At 44.1% G+C, this 25,405-nt stretch overlaps 1 protein-coding gene across 1 annotated transcript; it reads right to left on the minus strand.

Moving 5' to 3' along the window:
• Positions 1-774: 774 nt before the first annotated feature.
• On the minus strand, positions 775-23,212 carry TMCO1 (transmembrane and coiled-coil domains 1). The gene is made up of 7 exons (XM_040359742.1): positions 23,064-23,212; positions 20,203-20,280; positions 16,483-16,542; positions 8,306-8,352; positions 5,276-5,343; positions 2,093-2,237; positions 775-1,103 (listed from the first exon to the last, which is right to left on the minus strand). The coding sequence occupies exons 1-7, from the start codon at positions 23,131-23,133 to the stop codon at positions 1,005-1,007; spliced, it is 567 nt and encodes a 188-aa protein (XP_040215676.1). The 5' UTR covers positions 23,134-23,212; the 3' UTR covers positions 775-1,004.
• Positions 23,213-25,405: the final 2,193 nt, after the last annotated feature.

Below are 25,405 nucleotides of genomic sequence, written 5' to 3' on the forward strand. Positions count from 1 at the left end.
GAGATGGTTCACATCTCCACTCCAAAACGCCTGAAGCTCAAACAAGTTCCGGACCCTTTTTTGTCGTGCGAATTGGGCGTTTTAGAACGTTTGCATTCCCATAGAAAGTAATGGAAACGCTCGATTCAAGCGTCTAGCGCGACAATAATCTGTTCTGTGAAATAGAACATTTCACCCAGGCAGAAGATAAAAAAAAGAAAAATCTACAAACATAGCAACAAGTGATGAAAGAGATGATCATTTATCCTATTGGCTAAAATAAAAAACGCTGAAGTTCAAAAATGTCGGACAACACTGTATGCGAATACAAAATGTCGGAAAAAAATACCAAAAACCTACAATGGATCATAAATACAATTTAACATCATTCTAAACTAAATAGAAATACAGTACCCTATTACAGAGCAGGTGTACCTTAAACGCATTTAACCCTTTGTAAGCACCAATGCCCTTTCCCAGCAGCCCTTGAAAGCAACTAATGTTCCACCAAGATTCCTGCTCTGCCTCCAACTCAGCACCACACAGTCTATCCCTTAAAAACCTTTACTACTGGGTCTGGCTTCTTCTGCAACAGGTGAGCAAGTAGCTTTCAAGGGCTAGAAATGGGCATTATGGCGTTTAAACATAGTATTGATGAGTTGCAATAGATTTATCATATTCAGCACTGAAAGGGAAAGCATGAGCCCTTCGCCTTAAAATACAATATTATCCCTTAGCTTATAGTCAAGAAGCCTTAATACTTTGAGTTTTGAAATAAATACAGATTAGACCGTACTCGTTTTAGATTTTACCCTACATAATTCGTTTTTATATACAGAGAAGATTTTGTTTTAAATAATTTGTTCTAGACTTTTCAAGTTGCAAGCACTATAAAAAGATTCAGTGTATGAAAGAGTAAATTGTCCGTTCAGTTGTCATAAATCTGTTCAGTCTTCCTAAATCAGTCCCACAGAGTCCATGGCATTCTCTAAAGAAAAATATTTAGAAAAGCTTTTCTGTTCATCTTAAGAGAATTTCCCAGCTTGTGGAGGGGGTCCCAAAAATCCTCCAGCCTGTTTTGTAGCTGCTCGGGATGGTGCAAGGCCCAGCATTTTCTGAATGTTCTGAAAGAAAACAAAAAAAAGTTTATATTCTCTGCCTCAAAATGGCATATCAAAATTCCACATGTCAAGGGTACTGAACCAGCACAATTTCCATTGCTGCATACCTGCCAGCTTCAGCAGCTAGAGAGTGGGACAAAATATTTAAAGTAGTTTTTAGGGTGAACCACCCCTTTAACACTCTGTTAGCCGCTTCATGTTGCTTTGCAAACTCGCATATGAAATACTAAAATTGTCACTCCTCATTTCTTGTGGTCATGCTAACTGGCTATAATCTTACTATGATTTACAGTTCTTTCTACAAAACGTGATTTCGTTCAATTGTAACTCCCCCCGCCAGATCTACAAGCTTATGCTGATAATGTCCTCTCCATATATGCTTCTCTTGTAGATCAAGCCAGAACATTAAAAATAGGTACAAAGTATCTGAATGATAAACAAAACATGTGGCAAGAAATGACATCCCTTCTGAAAAACTTGGCTGACCACCTTGCTGTTATTGGCTTCCAGACTTCCTGGGTCAATGACACCATACAGAAAGTGAACTCCTATTTCTACATACTCCTCTCCGGTCATGGACTATCAAAAGCTGTTGCACAACAATCGCAAATCAACTAATATTTTCAGAAGAAAAGTCAGCAATGGCACCTTGCATATTTGTCCATTGAAAATGGGAAAATTAAACAAAAGGAAGCTGTAAACTTTTTAAAATGGTCAAAGCAAACTTACATACTACACCAATTTGCCTGGTCTCCATTTCTGACTTACTGATAAAATTATCTAACATCTTGGCTCTCTGTGAAACTGCTTGTAGATGTTGAAAATCAATTACTGCCATTAGGGAATATTTGATCAGATATATACCGTTAAATTTGTGCTACAAAAATAGCTCATGATTAAATACCTTAAAATCAGTAATGCATTTAGAATCATTCGTGCAGCATGGGAAGCAGAGTAAATTAGATGGTAATCTAGAACAGTTTTATACTTACTTGACGGATGGACATAGTACAAAGTATGTACAGGAATATAAATGAACAGTCTGTATAATCCTCCCCCAGCAAATTTCTGTGAGACAGTCCTTGAATATAGGAAAGAGGTACAAAGGGCAACTTTGCTACAACCCGTCCATCAAAACTGGAGAGAAAAAACGGAAATAATAAAATGGTCAGCTTTTTATGCATTACCATCTAGAAGGCACACACTTCTTAGATATTTCTTTCCAAATGTTTTTACATAAACATGCATGCTTGAAATGCAGGTTTATGTAAAGGAAGTATGGCCAGACAGTGTATACAAGGCATGTAGACATTCTCCACTGGAGCCTACGGTATACACCTGCAGAAGCAATGCAATGCCTACCAGCACATGCTGGACAGACAAGAAGCTCCTGCTCCAGTTCATCCACTGATCTAAGATAAGGGGGGGGGGGGGGGGGAGGAGGGGTTGGGATAGGGGTATATAGCATAGGAAAGGCAAAGGGGGCTGTTCGCTTTAAACAGCAAGAAGAGTATTGTTATCTTGTAATAAGATTATTATAACTATCAATATAAAAAAAATATTTTTAATATAAAACATGTAATTTCATAATGTAAAAATTAGAAAAATATTACTATATTAAAGCGGAGGTTCACCCATACCTTACACATTTTCCCCTTCGCTTTATGCTCGTTTTGTCTAGGGGAATCGGCTATTTGTTTTAAAATATGATCCGTACTTATCCGTTTACGAGATGCATCTTCTCCGCCACTTCCGGGTATGGGCTGCGGGAATGGGCGTTCCTTCTTGATTGACAGTCTTCCGACGATCACATCCATCGCGTCACGATTTTCCGAAAGAAGCCGGTCGGTGCGCAGGCGCAGTATAGAGCCGCACCGACGTTCGGCTTCTTTCGGCTATGAGTGACGCGATGGATGCGACCGTCGGAAGCCTCTTGGAAGACTGTCAATCAAGAAGGAACGCCCATCCCCGAAAGCGACGGAAGAAGATGCATCTCGAAAACGGGTAAGTACGGATCATATTTTAATACAAATAGCCGATTCCCCTAGACAAAACGAGCAGGAAGCTAAGGGAAAAAAAAAAAAAAAAAAAGAAGGAATTGGTTGAACTCCCGCTTTAATTACTGTTACACAGAATAATAAAAAAAAAAAAAACTGATAATCTTGCCAGGGGCCGGCACACCACTCATCCCCATGCATGGAAAGCACTAGCCAAAAATTACTTAGATCACCGGTCCATGAAAAATGAAAAAAAATGAAAAACGTCAGATTTTAGAAACATCACAACTGTGTGGGGCTCTTCCCACACACTCACGTCATTTGTTTACGGGAATCCGTAAATAAAAAATTTAAAAAAAACACACGCAGCAGACGGACTTGACACTCGAATGAACTGTGGGTGTGCAGAATAGTAAGTTTGTAGTTCATTCACATTGCGTGCAGCTTTAAAAAAGGACAGCCTGTATATGCAACAGAGCTGCAAGCACTGTGTGCAGGAGCTCGACAATGCCCCCATGATCTGCTAATCATGGGTGCCATACATTGCAGGTTCCTGTATTAGAAAATAAAAAATGCACATTTGTTTACTTGCAAAAAGATGTGCATTTATTTATTTTATGAAAAGTGAATTTAGCATCCGGTGACAGCTAGCGGGGGGATCCCCTCTCCCACAGCCGCTGTCACTTATAAAATTGGCACAACTGTGCAGGGCTCTGCCTGCACAGCCGCATCATTCATTCACAGCATTCTGTGAATAAATGAACTACAAAACCCATCTGCTGCCATGACAGGTGGACTTGTAGTTCTGAGCTGCTTATCAAACGCACTTGTGGTCCATTGAGACGTCCTGAAGCCCAGTAACCGACAACCCATACAGAGGTAAGGGAACAGAGCTTTAGGAAGTCAGCCACTGATAATAAGTGCAATGCTCTGCAAGCTCCTGTGTAAAAAAACAAAAAACGTGCAACTGTGCATTTTTTTTTAACAAAGGAGAACTTTGACTTTACGGTGTGGCCCAGTCTCTGAAGGGAGGGGATCATGCTCTGCTTCAGTATGTCACAGTACATGTTTCCATTCATGGTTCCCTCAATGACTGTAGCTCTCCAGTGCTGGCAGCACTCATGCAGCCCCAGACCATGACACTCCCACCACCATGCTTGACTATAGGCAAGACACGCTTGTCTTTGTACTCCTCGCCTGGTTGCCACCAAACACGCTTGTCACCATCTGAACCAAATACGTTTATCTTGGTCTCATCCGACCACAGGACATGGTTCCAGTAACCCATGTCCCTAGTCTGCTTGTCTTCAGCAAACTGTTTTCAGGCCTTCTTGTGCATCATCTTTAGAAGAGGCTTCCTTCTGGGACGACAGCCACGCAGACCAATTTGATGCAGTGTGCGGTGTATGGTCTGAGCACCGACGGGCTGACCCCCCACCCCTTCAACCTCTGCAGCAATGCAGGCAGGACTCATATGTCCATTTCCCAAAGTGAACCTCTGTATATGAAGCTGAGCACGTGACCTCAACTTCTTTTCTCGACCATGGCGAGGCCTGTTCTGAGTGGACCCTGTCCTGCTAAACTGCTGTATGTTCTTGGCCACGGCGCTGCAGCTCAGTTTCAGGGTCCTGACAATCTTCTTCTAGTCTAAGCCATCTTTATGTAGAGCAACAATTATTTTTTTCAGATCCTCAGAGTTCTTTGCCATTAACTTCCAGTGACAACCAAATTTAACACACCTGAGACCTTGTAACACTAATGAGTCACATGACACCGGGTAGGGAAAATGGCTAATAGGGCCCAATGTGGACATTTTCACTTAGGGGTGTGTGTGTACTTTTGTTGCCAGTGATTTAGACATTAATGGCTGTGTGTTGAGTCATTTTGAGGGGAATGCAAATGTACACCGTTATACAAGCTGTACACTCACTACTTTACATTGTAGCAAAGTGTAATTTCTTCAGTGTTGTCACATGAAAAGATATAATAAAATATTTACAACAATGTGAGGGGTGAAAAATTTATATATTACACATATACACACACACACACACACACACACACACACACATATATATATATATCCCCCCATCTGTCTCTCACAATCTAGGAGTTTAGATATGCATTTTTCTCAGAACAACCTCTGCTTATTCATGTATGAAAGACGAGATAACTTACATTGAGTTGAACATTCCCATCAAAGCTGTGAAACAAAATCCGATGGCAAACATGGACTTCATGCGCACCTATTAAAAAGGCATAAATATTAGAAACCCTTTGCAACTCATCTGCGATATGGTAAAATGTCATGTTACACACACACGTAAAGTGAAGAACATTGATTTTGTTACAATGGCATCTGGAAGTGGGAGGGGGCTGATGCTCTGCTTCAGTATATAGGACTGGGCGGTGCAACCAGCCATACTAATGTTTAGGGCAGTAAATGCATAGAGATTTAACCCCAGAATGCAAGCAGTCCGCATTTCAAACAATCATTCCGAGCTGATAATGCATTAAATGTTGGTACCACTTGGTGCATCATCCAGCTGTTGCAGTTCTCAGCTTATCAGAGATTTACAGGCCGTCAGCAGCAGGGCTGGATGGTGCACCTATATGCCTTCTGCCCACAATAAAAATTTGAGATCTCATGCACCGGGGCTAAAAGTCCAGTGTGCATGAGGCCAAAAGCATGGAAGGATATGTCCACCATTTTCAGATCTGAAAACCATCTCGTGCTTGAAACTTCCGTCTTTTTCTTTACATGTCTATTCTGGCTATTGTATTACAATTATGCAGCTATGAAAAAAAAGCATAATTTTGTATTTGGTCTTTATCCTTGCAGGCAAGTAAAGATTATGTAAAAATATCATATAACAGTAGGCAGTGCCTTCAGTCAAGGACAGCTAAACCACTAAAAGTTACAGTAGATCGCGATAAAAAAAAATAAAAAAAACACCTGTAAAAGGAACATGTATGAGAAAAAAGGCCCATTATTAAAGCTTACAAAGTAAGGATTTCGATTACTTACAGTGTCTGATGCTTGGCACAGAGGCAAAGTTTTTTGTGATAAGTTTATAGGCCTTGGAGAAAACTCCAGCCAAAACAATTTTTTTTCGGTTCTGGATAAAGCAGAAAAGGATTAAGACCCCTGACAATTTTTACTGCTCTGTTTGCCCCCCCCCCCCCCCCCCGTGTCCCAAAAAAGAGCACAGACGACATTAACCACTTAAGGACCGCCTCCTGCACATTTACGTCGGCAGAATGGCACAGCTGGGCACAGGCACGTACCTGAACGTCCCTTTAAGTGACCAGCCGTGGGTCACGCCAGCGACCGGGTGCGAAGAACCGTGACAACGGCCGCGGGACCCGCTCGCCGCCGGTGTCCCGCGATCGGTCACAGGAGCTGAAGAACGGGGAGAGGCGTGTGTAAACACACCATCCCAGTTCTTCAGTGGCAATGTCACTGATCCTCTGTTCCCTGATATAGGGAAAGGCGATCAGTGACGTCACACGTCCCGCCCCCTTACAGTTAGAAACACATAAGGACACACAACCCCTACAGCGCCCCCTAGTGGTTAACTCAAACTGCAATTGTCATTTTCACAGTAAACAATGCATTTTTATAGCACTTTTTGCTGTGAAAATGACAATGGTCCCAAAAATGTGTCAAAATTGTCCGATGTGTCCGCCATAATTCCGCAGTCACGAGAAAAAGCTCTGATCGCCACCATTAGTAGTAAAAAAAAAAAAAAAAATATTAATAAAAATGCCATAAAACTATCCTCTATTTTGCGCAAACCAATCAATAAACGCTTATTGCGATTTTTTTTACCAAAAATATGTAGAAGAATATGTTTCGGCCTAAACTGAGAAAAAAATATATATATCTTTTTTGGGGGGGGGGGGGTATCTATTATAGCAAAAAATCTTTTTTTTCTTTTCAAAATGGTCGATCTATTTTTGTTTATAGCGCAAAAAAAAAAAAAAAAAACGCAGAGGTGATCAAATACCACCAAAAGAAAGCTCTATTTAAAATAATTATTTGGTTACAGCATTGCAAGAACATGCAATTACCAGTTAAAGTGGAGTTCCACCCATAAATATAACATTACATCAGTAGATTTAAAAAAATGTCATTAGTCCTTTAAGAAATGTTTTTTTTTTTTTTAGATGCCTTCAAAGTGTTGTTGCTAGGCAGAATAGTTAATCTTCCCTCTTCCTGCACCTAGGTGCTTAAAGCGGTGGTTCACCCTCCTTAACATCAGTCTAGCATTACATTCGGCATAGTAGCGCGAGCTACAGTATGCCTATCTGTATTTTTTTATACCCGTACTCAATGTGCTATTGCACATTGAAGATTCCGACTCCCGCGGGGAATGGGCGTGCCTATGGAGAGGGAAGGTGATTGACGGCCGGCTCTGGCACGTCACGCTCCCCGAAGACAGCCGGAGTAGGTCTCGGCTCTTCACGGCGCCTGCGCACAGGCTATGCGCAGGCGCCGTGAAGAGCCAAGCCTATTTCGGCTATTTCCGGAGAAGCGTGACGTGCCAGGGCCGGCCGTCAATCACCTTCTCTCTCCATAGGAACGCCCATTCCCCGGAATCTTCAATGTACATTAGCACAGTGAGTACGGGGATAAAAAATGTAAGACCGGCATACTGTAGCTCGTGCTACGATGCCGAATTTTATGCTAGAATAAAAATTTTTTTTTTTTTTTTTTTTAATAGGGTGAACCCCCGCTTTAAGCTTCCTAACATACACCGCACAGACTCCTGGGAATGTAGTGGGTGTAACTTTCTAGGAGTCTGTGCACTCCCCAGTCTCAAAGAATCATGTGACTTAGACAGTACAGGTGCTGAAACCTGATCCGACACTGCTTGTGCAGCACTGAGCATGTGCGAGATCTGCAAGGCTGAAATCCAGGAAGTTATACAGTCTGGCTTCATGATGCCCACACTTAAGATGGCCCCAGTCAATTTCTATTTTATAAAAAGTGTCTAAATGCTGTAACAACCTAACAAAACGGACCTTAGTTTACAGACTAACTTTACTAGAATACATTAAGCTTGTGTATTACAGGGATATTTATATCTAAAAAGTGAAATTGTGGCCGGAACTCCGCTTTAAAGTAGCGAAATGCTGAATAGCAAAAAATGGCCTGGTCATAAAGTAAACTGCTATACTTCATTGGGTTACAATACTACTTACCATAGATAGATCACGGTTATTATTTTTTAGCTTCTCTTCCTGGCGTTCTGTAAAAATGACAAACACACTTCTGTCACGAAGATTTATATGAACATTTTCGGGTTAATTGATGCTTTAAAAAGCAGGAAAAAACAGACAGGGTGAAGCTTCGACACCAATTCACACAGGCAACAGTACAGAAACTATTACATGATCATAATTATCTGTTTTCTTAAAGAGGAAGTAAACCCTCTTAAAATAATCTGAAAAAAAAAGAGATTTTTAATACAGCTTACCTGTAAAATCTTTTTCTTGGAGTACATCACGGGACACAGAGCAGCATATTCATTACTATATGGTTATATGGAGTACCTTCAGGTGTAGACACTGGCAATCTCAAACAGGAAATGCCCCTCCCTATATAACCCCCTCCCATAGGAGGAGTACCTCAGTTTTGTAGCAAGCAGTATGCCTCCCAAAATGGTCCCCAAAAGAGGGGTGGGAGCTCTGTGTCCCGTGATGTACTCCAAGAAAAAGATTTTACAGGTAAGCTGTATTAAAAATCTCTTTTTCTTTATCGTACATCACGGGACACAGAGCAGCATATTCATTACTATATGGGATGTCCCAAAGCAATGCTTACAATGAGGGGAGGGAGAACATCTCCAAGACAAAAGGATTTAATTTAGAGATATACTCAAATCATAATAAATCCAACTTAGTTGAGAAAAATAATCTTAAATTTTTAAATTTAACTCAAACAAGAGGAGCCCCCGGAATCCGAGGGTCTCAAACTGCAGCCTGCAGCACTGCCTGCCCGAAGGCTGTATCAGTATTCCTTCTTACGTCCAACTTGTAGAATTTTGTAAACGTGTGGACAGAAGACCAGGTTGCCGCCTTGCAAACTTGAGCCATAGAGATCTGGTGGTGTGCTGCCCAGGAGGCGCCCATGGCCCTAGTAGAATGAGCCTTTAATGATACTGGAGGAGGCAACCCTTTCAAGCCGTAGGCCTGAGTGATTAATTGCTTAATCCACCTAGAAATGGTGGACTTTGCAGCTGCCTGCCCCTTCTTGGGCCCATCCGGTAAAATGAACAGCACATCTGTTTTCCGGATCTTCTTTGTAGCTTTAAGATAGGCCTTCATGGCCCTGACAATATCCAAGGTATGCAGCAACCCTTCCTTTCTGGAAGTAGGTTTAGGGAAGAAGGATGGTAATACCAAATCCTGGTTCAAATGAAAACTGGATATGACCTTCGGTAGGAAGGAAGGATGAGGGCGGAGAACGACCCTGTCCTTATGAAAAATAAGATATGGTTCCTTACAGGATAAGGCCGCCAGTTCCGATACTCTTCTTGCGGAAACTATGGCGACCAAAAATACTAACTTCCTTGTCAGTAAAACCAAAGGAATTTCAGCCAACGGCTCAAACGGTTGTTTCTGTAAACTTGACAGAACAAGATTTAAATCCCACGGACAAAGCGGGGATTTAACTGGAGGTCTAATACGCAAGACCCCTTGAAGGAAGGTCTTAACCAGCGAGTGGGTGGCCAGCGGCCGCTGAAACCACACTGACAGAGCAGAAATCTGTCCTTTGATTGTGCTTAATGCCAATCCTTTATCCACTCCTAGCTGGAGAAAACTTAATACTCTATCGATGGTAAATTTGCGAGAAAGCCATCGCTTGGACTCACACCAGCCTACATAGGCCTTCCAGACCCTGTAATAAATCACCCTAGAGACCGGTTTCCTGGCTCTGATTAGGGTAGAGATTACTTTCTGAGACAGACCTCTACCCCTGAGAATCAGGGATTCAGCTTCCGGCCGTCAAATTTAGATGCCGTAAGGCAGGGTGGAGGATCGGACCTTGCGATAGCAGGTCTGGCCGTAGAGGAAGAGTCCACGGGTCTCCCACTACCATCCTTAAGATTAGTGAGTACCATGCCCTTCTGGGCCATGCTGGAGCTACCAGGATGACTGGTATGTGCTCCACCCGGATCCTGCGCAGCAGGCGGGGGAGTAACTGGAGCGGGGAAAACGCATAAAGAAGTTTGAACTGATGCCAAGGGCAAACCAACGCATCGGTTCCGCAGGCCATCGGATCCCTTGAGCGGGATATGAACCTGTCTAGTTTCTTGTTGAGTCTCGATGCCATGATATCCACGTCCGGCACTCCCCATCTTTGGCAGAGTGCTTGAAAGACTTGTGGATGCAGAGACCATTCCCCCGGCCATAGAGTCTGGCGGCTTAAGAAGTCCGCCTGAAAGTTGTCCACTCCTGGAATGAATATTGCCGATATGCAGGGCACATGAGCCTCTGCCCATAGGAGAATCAAGCTCACCACTCTCTGAGCGGCTTGACTGCTGGTTCCCCCTTGGTGATTTATGTATGCCACGGCCGTGGCATTGTCTGATTGAATTCTCACCGGGAACCCCTGCAATTTTGACGTCCAAGCCCTGAGGGCTAGTCGAGCAGCTCTGAGCTCCAAGATGTTGATGGGCAACTGCTTCTCTGGCTTTGCCCAAGTACCTTGGCGAGTGCAACCATCCAAAATTGCTCCCCAGCCCGTCAGGCTGGCGTCTGTGGTCACTATCTTCCAAGCCACTGGGCTGAAAGACTTCCCCTTCAGTAGATTCTGAGGGTCTAACCACCAACACAGACTTTGTCGGACTCTTGATGAGAGCGGCAACGGGATATCCAAGGCCTGTGGCCTTCTGCTCCATGCTGACAGGATGGCTGCCTGTAGGATGCGAGTGTGGCTCTGGGCGTATGGTACCGCCTCGAATGTGGCCACCATCTTGCCTAGTAACCTCATACATAGGCGAATAGTCGGTTCTTTCTTGCTTAGAACCAGTAGGATTAATTCCTTGATGGCTTTTACCTTCCTCAGAGGTAGGAACACTCCTTGTTGTTCTGTGTCTAATCTCATGCCGAGATATTCCAACTGCCTTGTGGGCTGGAAAGCTGACTTTTCTCGATTTAGGACCCAGCCGAACCTCTCGAGGTATTGGACCGTGAGGGCCACTGCTCGCTCCAAGCCGGGAGACGAGTGGTCTATGACTAGGAGGTCGTCCAGGTATGCTAGGATCGTGACCCCTTGGATCCTTAGCTTGGCTAGGATCGGAGCTAGGACCTTCGTGAACACCCGGGGGGCCGTAGCCAACCCGAAGGGAAGCGCCACAAATTGGAAGTGACGCGAAGCCACCATGAAGCGTAGATATCTTTGATGTGGCTGATAAATTGGAACATGAAGGTAGGCATCCTTTATGTCTATGGACGCCATGAAGTCGTCCTTCTGGAGTGTGGCAGCTGCTGACCGCACGGATTCCATCCGAAATGAGCGGATCTTTAGATATGCATTTACCATCTTTAGGTCCAAAATTGGCCTGACATCTCCCTTGGATTTTGGGATGATGAATAGGTTGGAGTAGAAACCCAGCCCCTGTTTTTCCAGGACTGGTACCTCTACTATTACTTCCTGGGAAAGTAGATGATCTAATGCCGATCTTAATGCGGCTCCCTTTTCCGGATCGTTTGGAATCCTCGACTTCTGGAAATGAGGAGGAGGAAACCTTAGGAAATCTAATTTGTAGCCTGTGGCCACGGAAGACCGTACCCACTCGTCGGGAATGCTGGCTTCCCAAATCTCTGAAAAGAGTCGCAGCCTTCCCCCCACCTTCGTGGGTGGGGGCGCCCCTTCATAAGGTTGGCTTGGGGGCTGGTTTTGCTGGTTTGCGAAACCACTGCCTTTTGCCTCTAACAGCCTGTCCTTGTGATCTGCTGTTGAGGCCGAAGTTTGCTTTTGCAGGAGGCCGTCGATACTGCTTGGCATTAGAGGGCCCCTGCCCAGGGGAATACTGTCGTTTAAACGCAGGTCCCTGAACCTTCTTCTTAGTTGGCAAGAGAGTACTCTTGCCGTTTGAAATGGTCTGAATGTATTTATCTAGGTCTTCTCCGAAGAGTCGTCCTCCATGGAAGGGGAACCCTACCAGGAGCTTCTTGCATGGGGGCTCAGCCTCCCAGCTTTTTAACCATAAGAGTCTTCTCATATGGATAAGGGATAACGATAAACGTGACGCTTGCTGGATAGAATCCTTGATTGCGTCTACCGTAAAACATATGGCCTTAGGGACATCCGAAAATTTTTCTGCCTGCTGGGCCGGAATAAGTTTAAGCATCTGCTTAAATTGATCCGATAATGCTTGAGCGACCCCAATCGCAGCCACAGCTGGCTGTACTACTGCCCCTGCAGTAGTGAAGGAGTTCTTAAGTAGTGCTTCCAAGCGCTTATCAACTGGATCCTTGAACACCTGTATGTTTTCTACAGGGCATGTTAACGATCTGTTAACACATGAGATGGCTGCGTCCACTGCAGGAGTAGCCCATCTTTTGGAAAAATTTTCTTCCATAGGATATAGGACAGAGAACCTTTTAGGTGGTAAGAAGATCTTATCTGGCTTGTTCCAATCTTGGAACAAAATTCCCTCTAATAGAGGATGGATCGGAAACACAGCATTGCTTTGAGGCGCCCTCAGTGAGCCCAAAGCTGAAACCGTCGATACCTGGAGATCTGGTACTGGCAAGTTGAACTGCCCCAGACTCCTCTGTATCCGGATCTTCGATCCCTGAACCTACTTGGTCCTTGTCCAAGAGGTCGTCCAATTCCCCTGAGGAAAGGACCTCCTCTTCTGAGGGTCCGCGCTCGGGCGACGGAGATCTATTCCGCTTACTGCCCCGCATAGCTGCGGCTACCCATGCTTTTCTGCATCTCTTTTAAAGAGGTGAGTAATACCTCCTCCGTGACCATCTTAGGGTTGGACTGACCCGCGTCAGCTCCAGCCCCAGATCCCGATGGCCCCAAGGCTCCCTGTGGGGAAAGCAGCGGCATAGCTTTGTCCGAGACCTCAGACTCTCTGGGGGAATCCCCACCTCTTGTACCCTCTGACCCGGATGCCATGGTACAATACCGAGGTACACCTGCTACCTATTGGTATTTGGAACTATAAAAGTTAATTGCCCAAACACCTGTTTGGGGGATAAAAAATGCTTCCTCTCCCCTAGATGACTTTTTTTTTTTTTTTTTTTTCAAATCCAGGAAAGAAAAAACATTCTGTCCCCCTGAGTAGTATTGCAAAGAAAAACTATGAGATGGAAAGAAACAGCCTATTTCTAGGCTTGAAAAACAGTCCTCTGAAGACTGCAATATCCTTTCTGGCCACTGTGTGTCCTCGGCGCCCCCGTGCTGCCGCTCTGGTCTTTCTCCTCAGTTCCAAAGTATTGAATGGAACAAACAAGGAAGGGCCGCCCCTTCCTTTAAGCCACTGACCCGCCCTTCCCCCCCAGCAATCTCAAACAGGAAATGCCCCTCCCGACAGGGGGGGGGGGGGGGTTTGGGAGGAAGGGACCTCTCTGTTCCAGCAAACTGCAGCCTGCAGCCTGGAACCATGAGGAGGTCAGCGTTTTGCCTGCTTTGCAGGCCTTGAGGAGGAAGACTGAATGGAGCATCGCCTGGAGGCTTGCAGGTAAGCACAGCTCTCTGACACACACATATATTTTTATATAACACAGGCCCCACTCAATGCTTTTCCAACACTACAAGGGAGGTCACATCTTATGGGGAATAATACATAGAGAGCCATCCTATCTTTATGATATGTGACTAGTTTGCCAGATGCAGTGCATAACTTTAGGCATGTCCCCTGTGACCCCCCAGAAAAAACCTGCTAAGAACCAAGTTCCGCAAGTTTTCCCCTCACTTACCTGCTCCATGCCGCAGGACTTTGCCAAGCAAGAGGCCCAATCTTCCCCCATCTCCGTGGGGATGTCTAGACCTTCAGGCCCTGGGTTCCTATGAAGGATCCACTGTCCTGGGCCCATATAGCACCCTGGCAACAGAAAACATTAGGCACCCAAAGGTTTCTAAGTTCTGGGCCCAGGGTCCAGCTCTCTAAAAAGAAAAGCATTATGGGCTATACCCCAACGGTTTGGGGTCCGGTTACTGACCACTTTAGCGCTGAGGCTTTTTTGGACAGAACCGGTAGCTCACCTAATCCCAAGGATGCGGAGGCAAGCTAAACCATGACTAACACCTAAGACACTGGCGTAAAAACTGAGGTACTCCTCCTATGGGAGGGGGTTATATAGGGAGGGGCATTTCCTGTTTGAGATTGCCAGTGTCTACACCTGAAGGTACTCCATATAACCATATAGTAATGAATATGCTGCTCTGTGTCCCGTGATGTACGATAAAGAAAAAACACCTGCAAGAGAAAAGCATAATGAGCTTGTATGCATAGCATACTAGCTCATTATGAATTACTTACCTCGTGGTCCTCGATCACCTCCTCCACAGCCACCATCTCTCCCAGAGTGAGTTCCGGGTATCGCTGCTCCAGCGCTGTGACTGGCCGGAGCAGCGATGACATGACTCCCGCGCAATAGCCGCTAGTGACAGCACGATCGCCTTCACCAAAGGCACACTCCGTATGCCTGCGCCGTTGTCTATGGCGCGCATGCGCCGTAGACATCGGTGCCCCTTTTTTTAGAAAATATCTCCTTAACAGTGTAGGTTAAGGAGATATATCTTGGACCTACAGGTAAGCCTTAATCTAGGCTTACCTGTAGGTTAAAGTGGTCTGTAAGGGTTTAATTTAGCAAAGATTTACTTTGTCTACTGCATTGGGGGAATTTTTCTTATGAAAGAAATAATGGCTAAAAATCTAGACAAAGGAAGGATTCATTATGCCAGATACCATGGTGCCGATTTACAAAATGGCAAGAAGGTTGTTCACTTTGCAAGAGAATTTTTCCTTAGCTTAGGGAATGAATTGAAAAGCTACTTCAAAAAGCATAATCAATCATGTGCAAAAAAAAGCCAAGGGAAAGTTCCTCTGCCAAGTGAACAGTCCATTTCCCTTTAGTATATCAACCCTTATGTCTCTAGCCTGAAAACACTGGTAAATTAACCAACCTTTAGGAATTTTAAAAACATAATAAAAAATGAGCAGAATAAAGCATCTGTGGAATTTGCATTTTTATAGCAATAAAAAAGAATTGCGAGAAAAAAAAAAAAAAAGTTTAAAATCAAAGAAGCCCTAGCATCAACTTTATTTTTTCATCTCAAGTGTATGCATACCAAGTAATGTTTAACACTTTTATTACCCCTTACAATGATTACAGTACTCTAGACCAGAGATCAAAATCCATGTCAACGGCTGCAAGAGCCTGAGATTGCACCCACCCAACTAAAGATGTGCATTTGGTTTATTTTTATACAAAGGTGAACACATCCTTTAATTACCCAAGCTGATTGGCTACCACGCAGAGCTGCTCCAGTTTTAGTAAATCTCCCCCATTATTTCTACTTTATAGTCTGTTAACTACCTAAATAGTGCAGAGTTAGACATTTAAGTAAATGTAGGGGTCCGTTTATAAATTCCACTGCGGAAAAAAATAAAAAATATGTGGTTTATTACAAGTAAATAAGAGTAAGGCCCATGTGCACTGCTGATGCGAAATGGACGGTCAGAGGTAGTTGGAGACTTTTTTAACTCATTCAATGTTATCTTATGTGTACATGTACACAGGTTCGTTTACTGTCATTTTTAGGAAGTTGCGTTTATAGGCCTTTTTTTTTTAAGGCAAAAAATGAGTTCAGATGCCGAAGTTTCCGATGTTTCAGACGCCAAACACGGCTAAATGTGGTAACCTGCGTTTCGTCTATAGACGTTTTTCGTTTTTGTCCATTTAAAAAAAAAAAATTTAAACACTTCTAAATGCAAACGCAGCAAAACGCCGCTAAACACGCCATGTAAACGTGGCAAAATGGACGTTTTAAACATGGGTTACTATCTGTCAAGTTAAATCGTTCAGGAGAGGTTGTAAAAACGTCCCGTGTACAAGAAAGAAAAAAAAAAAAAAAAAGCAAAAACAAGTACCAAAGCAAAGTTAGAGTGGAAGTTCAGGCAAAAGCTACCCAATGCTAAACCTGCTCTCTGCCACATTCTAAACCTAATCTGTCTAACCCTGTGAAGCTGTACTTTCCTATTCTGCAGCCGATCCGGTCCGGTCCCAGCATCAATGGTTTAATGTGGCAGAGAGTAGATTTAGAGTTAGTTCGTGTTTGCCTGGAGTTCAGTAAATAAATCAATAACAAAATCTGAACAAGGTTTACAAGGGCCACTAGAAGATACAATTACCTATTTTCTTCTTTTGTGTGCGTCCAGCAGATTCTGTTATAGCTTCCTTTTTCTTTTCCACTAAAAAATACATAAATAGATAAAAACATAGAAAACCAAGTTTTGCCCCAAATTGTATAATTAGCCATCATTCAGCACAGTTATAGTGTCTCTTGTACAGTAAAAAAAGAAGCATTAACAAAATATTTTATCTGAGACTTCAAGGAAAGTTCTTTGTGGCCAATCGTGTTAATGCTACAAAATGTAGCCAACCAAACAAGTCACAATACGTACTATATGTATAAAACAATACTAAGAACCTTCGGGATCTAGGCTTGCAAAACTGTTCTCATTTGATTTTTTTAATGACATTTAAATGCGGTCTGCACTCCAATAAGCATTTCTTGGGTTCCTTTTCTGTCAGAACACACAGATCAGCAGCCGCTCAAGGAAGGTTTTCCCACATGCCCGTTTGACAGACTTTTATCTAATGATCAACTTCTGCCGAACGTAGACAGCCATACATGGATTGAAATAGTTTGGTCCTTGCTGAATCAGATGAATTTCCATCCATGGCCAGTGCACTACTTTAAATTTAGAGTAAAGCCTCATACACACGATCGGACTTCCATCTGACTTTTCTGCCGAAGGGCATTGTCCGTGAACTTGGTATGCATACACACAGCAGGACTTTTTCAGCCAACAAACATGAACGTAGCGATGTAATAGACGTACTACGTGTTTTTTCTGCTCTTTACCACCACCCTTTGGACAACTTGTGCCATTGTCTGATCTTTAGCATTCAAGGTAAATAAGTGATAAGCGCTCCAGGTATGTGATAAATCACAACCAAGGTATATACGTGAATGAATGAACCACAATAAAGTAGTGAGTGACCAAACTCAAAATGTGCAGTGCGTACCGAAAAAATATATATGTGTATATATATATATATATATATATATATATATATATATTATATATTGAGAAAAAGTATATATTCAGATACTGTGAAACCCAGTCCCCTATGAGTCAATAAATCACTGTGAAGTGCACACATATGAAAATAAATGAAAATAAATGTATAAAATATAAATATAAAACTAGATAAGATGTAAATTGATGGATGTGTATAACACAACAATAATATTGATAAAGCAGTCTATTAATGGAGGTGATGAGATGTTCCCATATTAAGGTTTCTATGTATAAGGCAGCAGTTTGAAAATCCTCATTGGTGTTGTAGTGCCCTTACCATGAAGGTGCTATATGTGCGCATATAGAGATATCCCTCCGGGTCTCCGATCTCCTTTCTCCTGTGATCACTCAATATACGTTGTTCCAGCTCTTGTATCTTATAAAGATGCTAGAGTTTATAAGATACAAGAGCTGGAACAACATATATTGAGTGATCACAGGAGAAAGGAGATCGGAGACCCGGAGGGATATCTCTATATGCGCACATATAGCACCTTCATGGTAAGGGCACTACAACACCAATGAGGATTTTCAAACTGCTGCCTTATACATAGAAACCTTAATATGGGAACATCTCATCACCTCCATTAATAGACTGCTTTATCAATATTATTGTTGTGTTATACACATCCATCAATTTACATCTTATCTAGTTTTATATTTATATTTTATACATTTATTTTCATATGTGTGTACAGTGATTTATTGACTCATAGGGGACTGGGCATCCCCAAAGGGTTTCACAGTATCTGAATATATACTTTTTCTCAATATATATATACATATATATTTTTTCGGTACGCACTGCACATTTTGAGTTTGGTCACTCACTACTTTATTGTGGTTCATTCATTCACGTATATACCTTGGTTGTGATTTATCACATACCTGGAGCGCTTATCACTTATTTACCTTGTTTCCTTTTTGTGTTATGTGAACACCTTTAGATACAGCTGCCCCAGGTATAATTTATACACTATTTTTTCATATTTTGTTTACTCACAGTAGCGCATTGGAACTTATCATTTATTATGATCTTTAGCATTGGTTCTGAGCATGTGTGTTTGTACTTTGGACTTTAGTGCGATGGACTTGTGTACGCATAACCGAATTAGCCGGCGTAGGACATTTGTTGCCGGAAAGTTTGTCTGTTCTCAGAGAACATTTGTCCGATGAAAAAGCAAAAACGTTTTTTCCGATGGAGCGTGCACAGGTCCGTCGGACAATTGTTGTCAAAAGTCCGATCGTGTGTACGGCCTTAACACAGATACAACTCCATTGGTCCAACACTTGTACTTGTGGAGAGCTGGAAAAAAAATGCGGAAAGTGCATTATATCTTGTGTTGTGGTGCTTGTGTAGCCCATTCAAAATGAATAAGCAGCTTAACTGCAACACGGTAGCAACAGAATAAACTCTTAAAAGGGGTTGTAAAGTCGTATGGTTTTTCCCCTTAATGCATTCTATGCATTAAGGGGAAAAACCTTTGGTGCTGCAGCTGCCCCCAGAGACCCCTCTTTTTTCTTACCTGAACCTGATCGTTCCAGCAATGTGCACGAGCCCAGCGACTCCAGCCGCTGTCTCGGGTCCTCATTGGATAGATTGATAGCAGGAGCCATTGACTCCCACTGCTGTCAATCAAATCCAGTGACACAGGGGCGGAGGGGGGAGTCCTGCTGTGTGTCAAAAGTTCCCGCCCGCAGCCCCAGACAACCACCGGGCAAGGGTTGTCGGGAAGAGGCCCTTGTCCTCATCAACATGGGGACAAGGTGCTTTGCAAAGCATCAACCACCCCCCCCCCCCCCATGTTGAGGGCATGTGGGTTGGTATGGTCCAGGCTCGCTCAACCCCCCCTTTTTTTTTATAAGTGTATTTTGTGCGTGTGCTCGAGAGAGGAGCCGGACTGCAGGAGTTGGGAGTAGGCAGGCCTCCCCCAGAGGCAATCTGCCACCTTTCTCCATGCCCCGGGTGGCAATGGCGGGTGTGTGAGGGGGTCCTCCCACACAGCCCGCCCTACCTGCTCCGCTTTGAAGCCCAACGGGGCAGAGGGACTCCCTATAAGGGAGTGAGAGGATTAGCCCACTCAACCAGCCCCGTTAGTCCTTCGCCTCTCTTTTAGAGACCGCGTGGTCAAAGTGTGTGTGTGTGTTAACCCAATTTCGAGTGCGTGTGTAGGTGTGGTGGTTTTTGTGGGAGGGGGGTGGGCGTACTAAGTGCAGGCTTACCTCGCATAGCACACCCACCGGGAGCGGGGCTGAGACCACCAAACTCAATTCACATGTAGCCGAGACCGGGATCCGAACCCCTAGCTGCAGAGGTGAATGGCTTGTCAGCGCAGTGCCAATCGCGTTGAGCCCCCTTTTCTGACCCGACAGGCTGCGTGCTTGGATAAGGGTCTGGTGGGCATGAGGCCATAGGCCAACATGGATAGGCAAGCTGCAAACAACGTGTGTGGGCATGAGGCCTTACAGTTTTTCCCTTAGGAACTGATAAGAAATCTCCCCAAAGAGAACACACACGTGTTTAGTAGAGTGTGGGAGGGGTTAAAACTCCTGACAACATTAAAAATCAATTCCTCTGACCCATAGGCAACATCACCCTCCATTTCTTGTACTGGTGTCAGAGACAGAAAAGAAAAATCACCCAAATAGGATCACAGACAAAAAATCATAAGATGAGATTCATTTCAACTTTTACCAGCACTATGCAAATCTTAACCAAAATAAAGGAGGAGGAGGAGGTGGCTGAAGCCGTCAAGAACTTACATTTTTTACTTTGCTTCTCAACTTCAGCTTTTAATCTCTTGTACTTGTCCGTTCTGTAAACTAACACCCATGTTATACCTAGAAGTCAAACACATAAAACAAAAGTTTATTAAGCAAACAATATACTGTAGACAGAGAAGCACAAATCTGAACTGTGTAATCAGACAGACCACCACAAAACCCACACCAGTGAAATCAGCAGGTGGGGGGAGGGCAGGACTCCAGTACAGAGGGTGAAGGACAGGCCAGCTGCATTGAGACATCAACTTAGGCAGACATGAGGTCCCGTTCCCACGAACAAGCCCTGAAAGCAGTTCTAGATTATTATTATTTTTAACCTTAACCACTTCAATACCAGACACTTTCGGCCATTCCTGCCCAGGACAACTTCTTAGTTTGTCATAAAATGTTGTTTTCCCCTTCACTGACGGGCACTGATAGGCGGCACTGATAGGCACTAACAGGCGGCACTGATGAGGTACCAATAAATGACTGACAGGTGTTACTGCTGGGTACTGATTGGCATTGTGGTGGGCACTGGCACACTTTATTGTGGGGGCACTGATTGGAAAAACTGAGGGGGCTGTGCTGATAATCAATGTGCTGATTATCAGCACAAACCCCCCCTCTGACAGGGAAGCCGCCGATCGGCTCTCCCTGTCAGCGGGAACCGAGAAAAGCCATTTACCGGCACTTTCTGGTTCTGGCGATGATCAGCTGCGATTGGTCACAAATGATCACGTGGTAAGATGACAGAGGCTTCATATCACGATCGGAGAAGCGGTGTGTCAGACTGACAGAGATGAAACAAATCCTTCTACATAGGCTTTACATGTACTCTTCTCATTTCTACACCCTTTGAAAAGTGCAGATCATTGTAAAAATATTTCTTCATTATTCAGCAGTACATAGGTGGAGACACTGGACTTACACTGTGCGAGAACCGATTGGAGAAAAAGGGACCTGTTCCAGTAAGCCCATCCCCCTACATTTAACCCCTTGATTGCCCCCAGGTATTAACCCCTTCCCTGGCAGTGACCATCAGTGGCTATTTATAGCACCAATGACTGTATAAACGTCAATGGTCCCAAAATTGTCCGATCTGTGCGCTACAATGTTGCAGTCCCGCTAAGAATCGCAGATCGTAGCCATTAGTTAAAAAAAAAAAAAGGGAGCATAAAACTATTCCATATTTTGTAGACGCTATAATTTTTGCGCAAACCAATCAATATACGCCTATTGCCATTTTTTTTAACCAAAAATATGAAGACTATATATCTGCCTAAACTGATGAATACATTTTTATATTTTTTTGTTTGAATAAGTATTATAGCAAAAAGGGAAAAAAAAAATATATTATTTTTCAAAATGGTTTGTTTATAGCTCAAAAAATAAAAAATTATCGAATACCACCAAAAGAAAGCTATATTTGTGAGGGGAAAAAAAAAAAAAGGACGTCAATTTTGTTTGGAAACAATGTTGCACGACCGTGTAATTGTCAGTTAAAGCGACGCAGTGCCGTATCACAATAAATGGCCTGGTCATTACGGGGCTGAAGTGGTTAATGACCAGGCCATTTTTTTGCCACTGCATCGCTTTAGCTAATAATTGCGAATTTGTACCCAAACAAAAATTGATGTCCTTTTTTCCTTCCTCATTTTAGACCAATATGTATGTAATATGGAAAAGAAAAAAAAAACTCAATTAGCGTATATTAGTTTGCGCAAAAGTTATAGCGTCTACAAAATAGGGGATAGCTTTATGGCATTTTTATCTTTTACTAGTAATGGCGGTGATTTTAGCGGGACTGCGGACAGATCGGACACTTTTTTGGGACCAGCTACAAAAATGCACTGATTACTGTATAAATAACACTGACAGGGAAGGGGTTAACACCAGAGGGTGATCAAGGGGTTAAATGTGTTCCCTGGGAGGTGACTGACTGGAGGAGGAGAGAGATCGCCGTTCCTGATCACTAGGAACATAGATCTCTCACTACTTCCCTGTCAGAACGGCGATCTGTTTGTTTACATTGACAGATCCCCGTTCTGGCTCCCTGTGGAGTGATCGTGGGCGGGCGGCAGACATCACAGCTGCAGGTCACGTGCATCGGCGCAGTGCGCGTGCCCACTGTATCTATTGTTTATTGTATGAACACAACACAAGGAGAGTGCAAAGTTTCGGAGTCACGCAGGACCCCCATCACATGCCTGACGAAGGGGTCCTGCGTGACTCCGAAACGTTGCACTCTCCTGTTGTGATCATGCAATAAGCAATCCGTTTGGACGCTACTTTGTGTGGATCCATGGTGTGCTGGCAAATATCTCCTTTATGACCTGAACCAGAATCCAGCTGGTTGTTGCTGCAGCACCCAAAGATTGAGAGCTTATCCAGGAACGTGTGCGATGGCAATATGAAGTATTACTGTATCTATTGCACAAACAGACGTAAATCTACGGCAATTTGTGCAACCTGTCGCAGTATGACAGCGTCTGTTAGGCAAGTGGTTAATGTAATCCCTGCATTAAAGTAAAAAATGCCCCTCCCACCTCCCTATATATACTTTATCAATCCAGCACTATGCCAGTCTCTAGCAGCCATAGTCTCTGTTGGCTCACACTGCTGTCAATCCAAATCCTGGGAGCACAGAGCAGGTGGGGGGTTGGGGTGGTGTGTGTGTGTGTGTGTGTGTGTGTGGGGGGGGGGGGGGGGGGGGGGGCGGTGGGGTATGGTGTGTGTGTGTGTGTGTCGCTCTATGAGTGAAGAATGTATGATAAATCACATGAATTCAAATATAAGTGGTCTGTCCATCCCCTGTCATTGCTTCCTCTGATCTCTCACCATCCTCACACAACACTCACCCTCAGCGAGCAGTGCGGTGCACACAGAGATGAAGACGATCAGCACCGTGTCTGCAAACATCGTACTCATCTTGTCAGATCTCCTTCCCTCACTGCCGATCCCGTCCACCACCGAGCACCGGAAGCCAGTCAGCACTACGAACCTGACGTCACCACGCCGAGCGGAAGGGGGAGGTGCCCTCCTGTACCTCACAGAAGGAGGGTATGATTGCGTGTCTTGTACATCTCAGGGAGTTCTAATTCTCCTTGTGTAATGTGTATGAACTTTCCCAAACAGAAATAATTAAAGGAACCCTGTCATGAAAGAGACATGGAGGCTGACCTCTGCTCTTAAAAATAAAAAATAAAACTTGTCTGCCTGTTATCCCGTTCAGTGTGTCAATCATTACAGTAAAACTAAAGGCAAAACTTGAAATGAGGGGAAATCTGTGCAAATAAATCACTTCTGCCCCAGGTCTATTCACGCTATTTTTATTTTTGATAGATACACACGATCGGTTTTCCCGGCGGTAAAAAGTATGCCGGGAAAACCGAGAACCTGCTCGGTAGCTTTTTCCTTCTACACACGGCCGGGTTTCCAAACAGGAAAACTGCCATGAGAGCTTTGGTCGAGAAACCCGGCCGTGTGTATGCTCTGCCGCAGGTTTTCCCCATAGGGAAAATGCCGGCTTTAAAACCGCCGGGAATCCTGGCAGGAAAAAAGAGAACGGGCCAGATTCACAAAGAGTTACGCCGGCATATTAGTAGATACACCGACGTAACTCGCAATCTATGCCCGTCGCATGTTTAAGTGTATGCTCAAACTGAGATACACTTAAACCTACCTAAGATACCACAGCCTGCGCCGTGGTATCTTAGGGTGCAATATTTCGGCTGGCCACTCGGTGGCCCTTTCTCATTGAGTTCGGCGTAGAATATGCAAATTAGTAGATACGCCGATTCACGAACGTACGCTTGCCCATCGCAATAAAGATACACCGTTTCCGTAAGAGGTATGCCAGCGTAAAGATAAAGCTGCCCCCTAGGTGGCGTATCCTATGTTAAAGAGGTGGTTCCCCTAAAAATAAATGCCGAAAAAAGCCGAACGTCGGTACAGCGCATGCGCACCGACGTTCGGCTTCTTTCGGCATCTCGTGACGCGATGTATGCGTCGGTCGGATGCCTGTCCATCAATTAGGAACGCCCAGCCCCAGCATCGTACCCGGAAGTGGCGGTGAGAACGTATATAGCAAACGGTACGTACGGACGTTTTTTTTAAATAAAACCAGCCGATTCTAATTGTGATTAATGTGGGAAATGCAATGTTAAAAGTTTATTTTTAGGGGAACCACCCCTTTAAGTATGGCCGTCATTCCCGCGTCGAAATTTAGAAATTTTACGTCGTTTGCGTAAGTAGTCCGTGAATGAGGCTGGACGTAATTTACGTTCACGTTGAAAGCAATGACGTCCTTGCGACGTCATTTGGAGCAATGCACACTGGGATATTTTAGGAACGGCGCATGCGCAGTTCGTTCGGTGCGAGGACGCGCTTCATTTAAATGATACACACCCCCTACCCGCCGAATTTGAATTCCGCCGCGTGATTTACGCTACGTCGCCGCAACTTTACAGGCAAGTGCTTTGTGAATAAAGCACTTGCCTGAAAAACTTGCGGCGGCGTAACGTAAATGACATACGTTACGCCAGCAGAAAGATCTGCTGATCTTTCTGAATCTGGCCCACCATGTTCTCTTTTTTCGGTTTTCCTGTTGGGAAAACTGCGATGGAGCGTACACACGGCCGGGATTCCCGGCCAAAAGCTCTCATGACAGTTTTCCTGCCAGGAAAACCGATCGTGTGTACGAGGCATAAGAACCTCAACCTCCAAACATTGTAACATTCTTAAAGGGGTTGTAAAGACAAAAATATTTTCCTCTTAAATTAAAGTCTGACAGTAGCTGATAAAGTAAAAAGTAATGTTTTGCATTATAACTAGTTTGATACCTGTCGAAATCGAGCTGTTTTATTCACCTCCAGCACTCCTGAATCGTTATTCTCACTGACTTCCTGGTTTGCGGTGCGCATTCATTCTTGCTACATCACGGCCTAATGGGAACTACATTTTAATGGGAACTACAGTTCCCATTAGGCTTAGCCTCCATGCCTGTGAGCAGAGGCGTCTCTAGGGGGGGGCCAGAGGGGGCCCTGACCCCCCCCCCAACATTATGCTGTGCCCCACCATGTGCCCCCCCCCCCCCCCAAAAAAAAAAACAATTTTTTTTTTTTGCTTTTTTTTTTTTTTGGGCCGCCGCTGGAGTAACAGTCTCTCCTGAGAGGGAGAGCGTCCCCAGTCAGCTCTGCGG

Source organism: Rana temporaria, chromosome 7, assembly GCF_905171775.1.
Source record: "Rana temporaria chromosome 7, aRanTem1.1, whole genome shotgun sequence".
Lineage (NCBI taxonomy): Eukaryota > Metazoa > Chordata > Amphibia > Anura > Ranidae > Rana > Rana temporaria.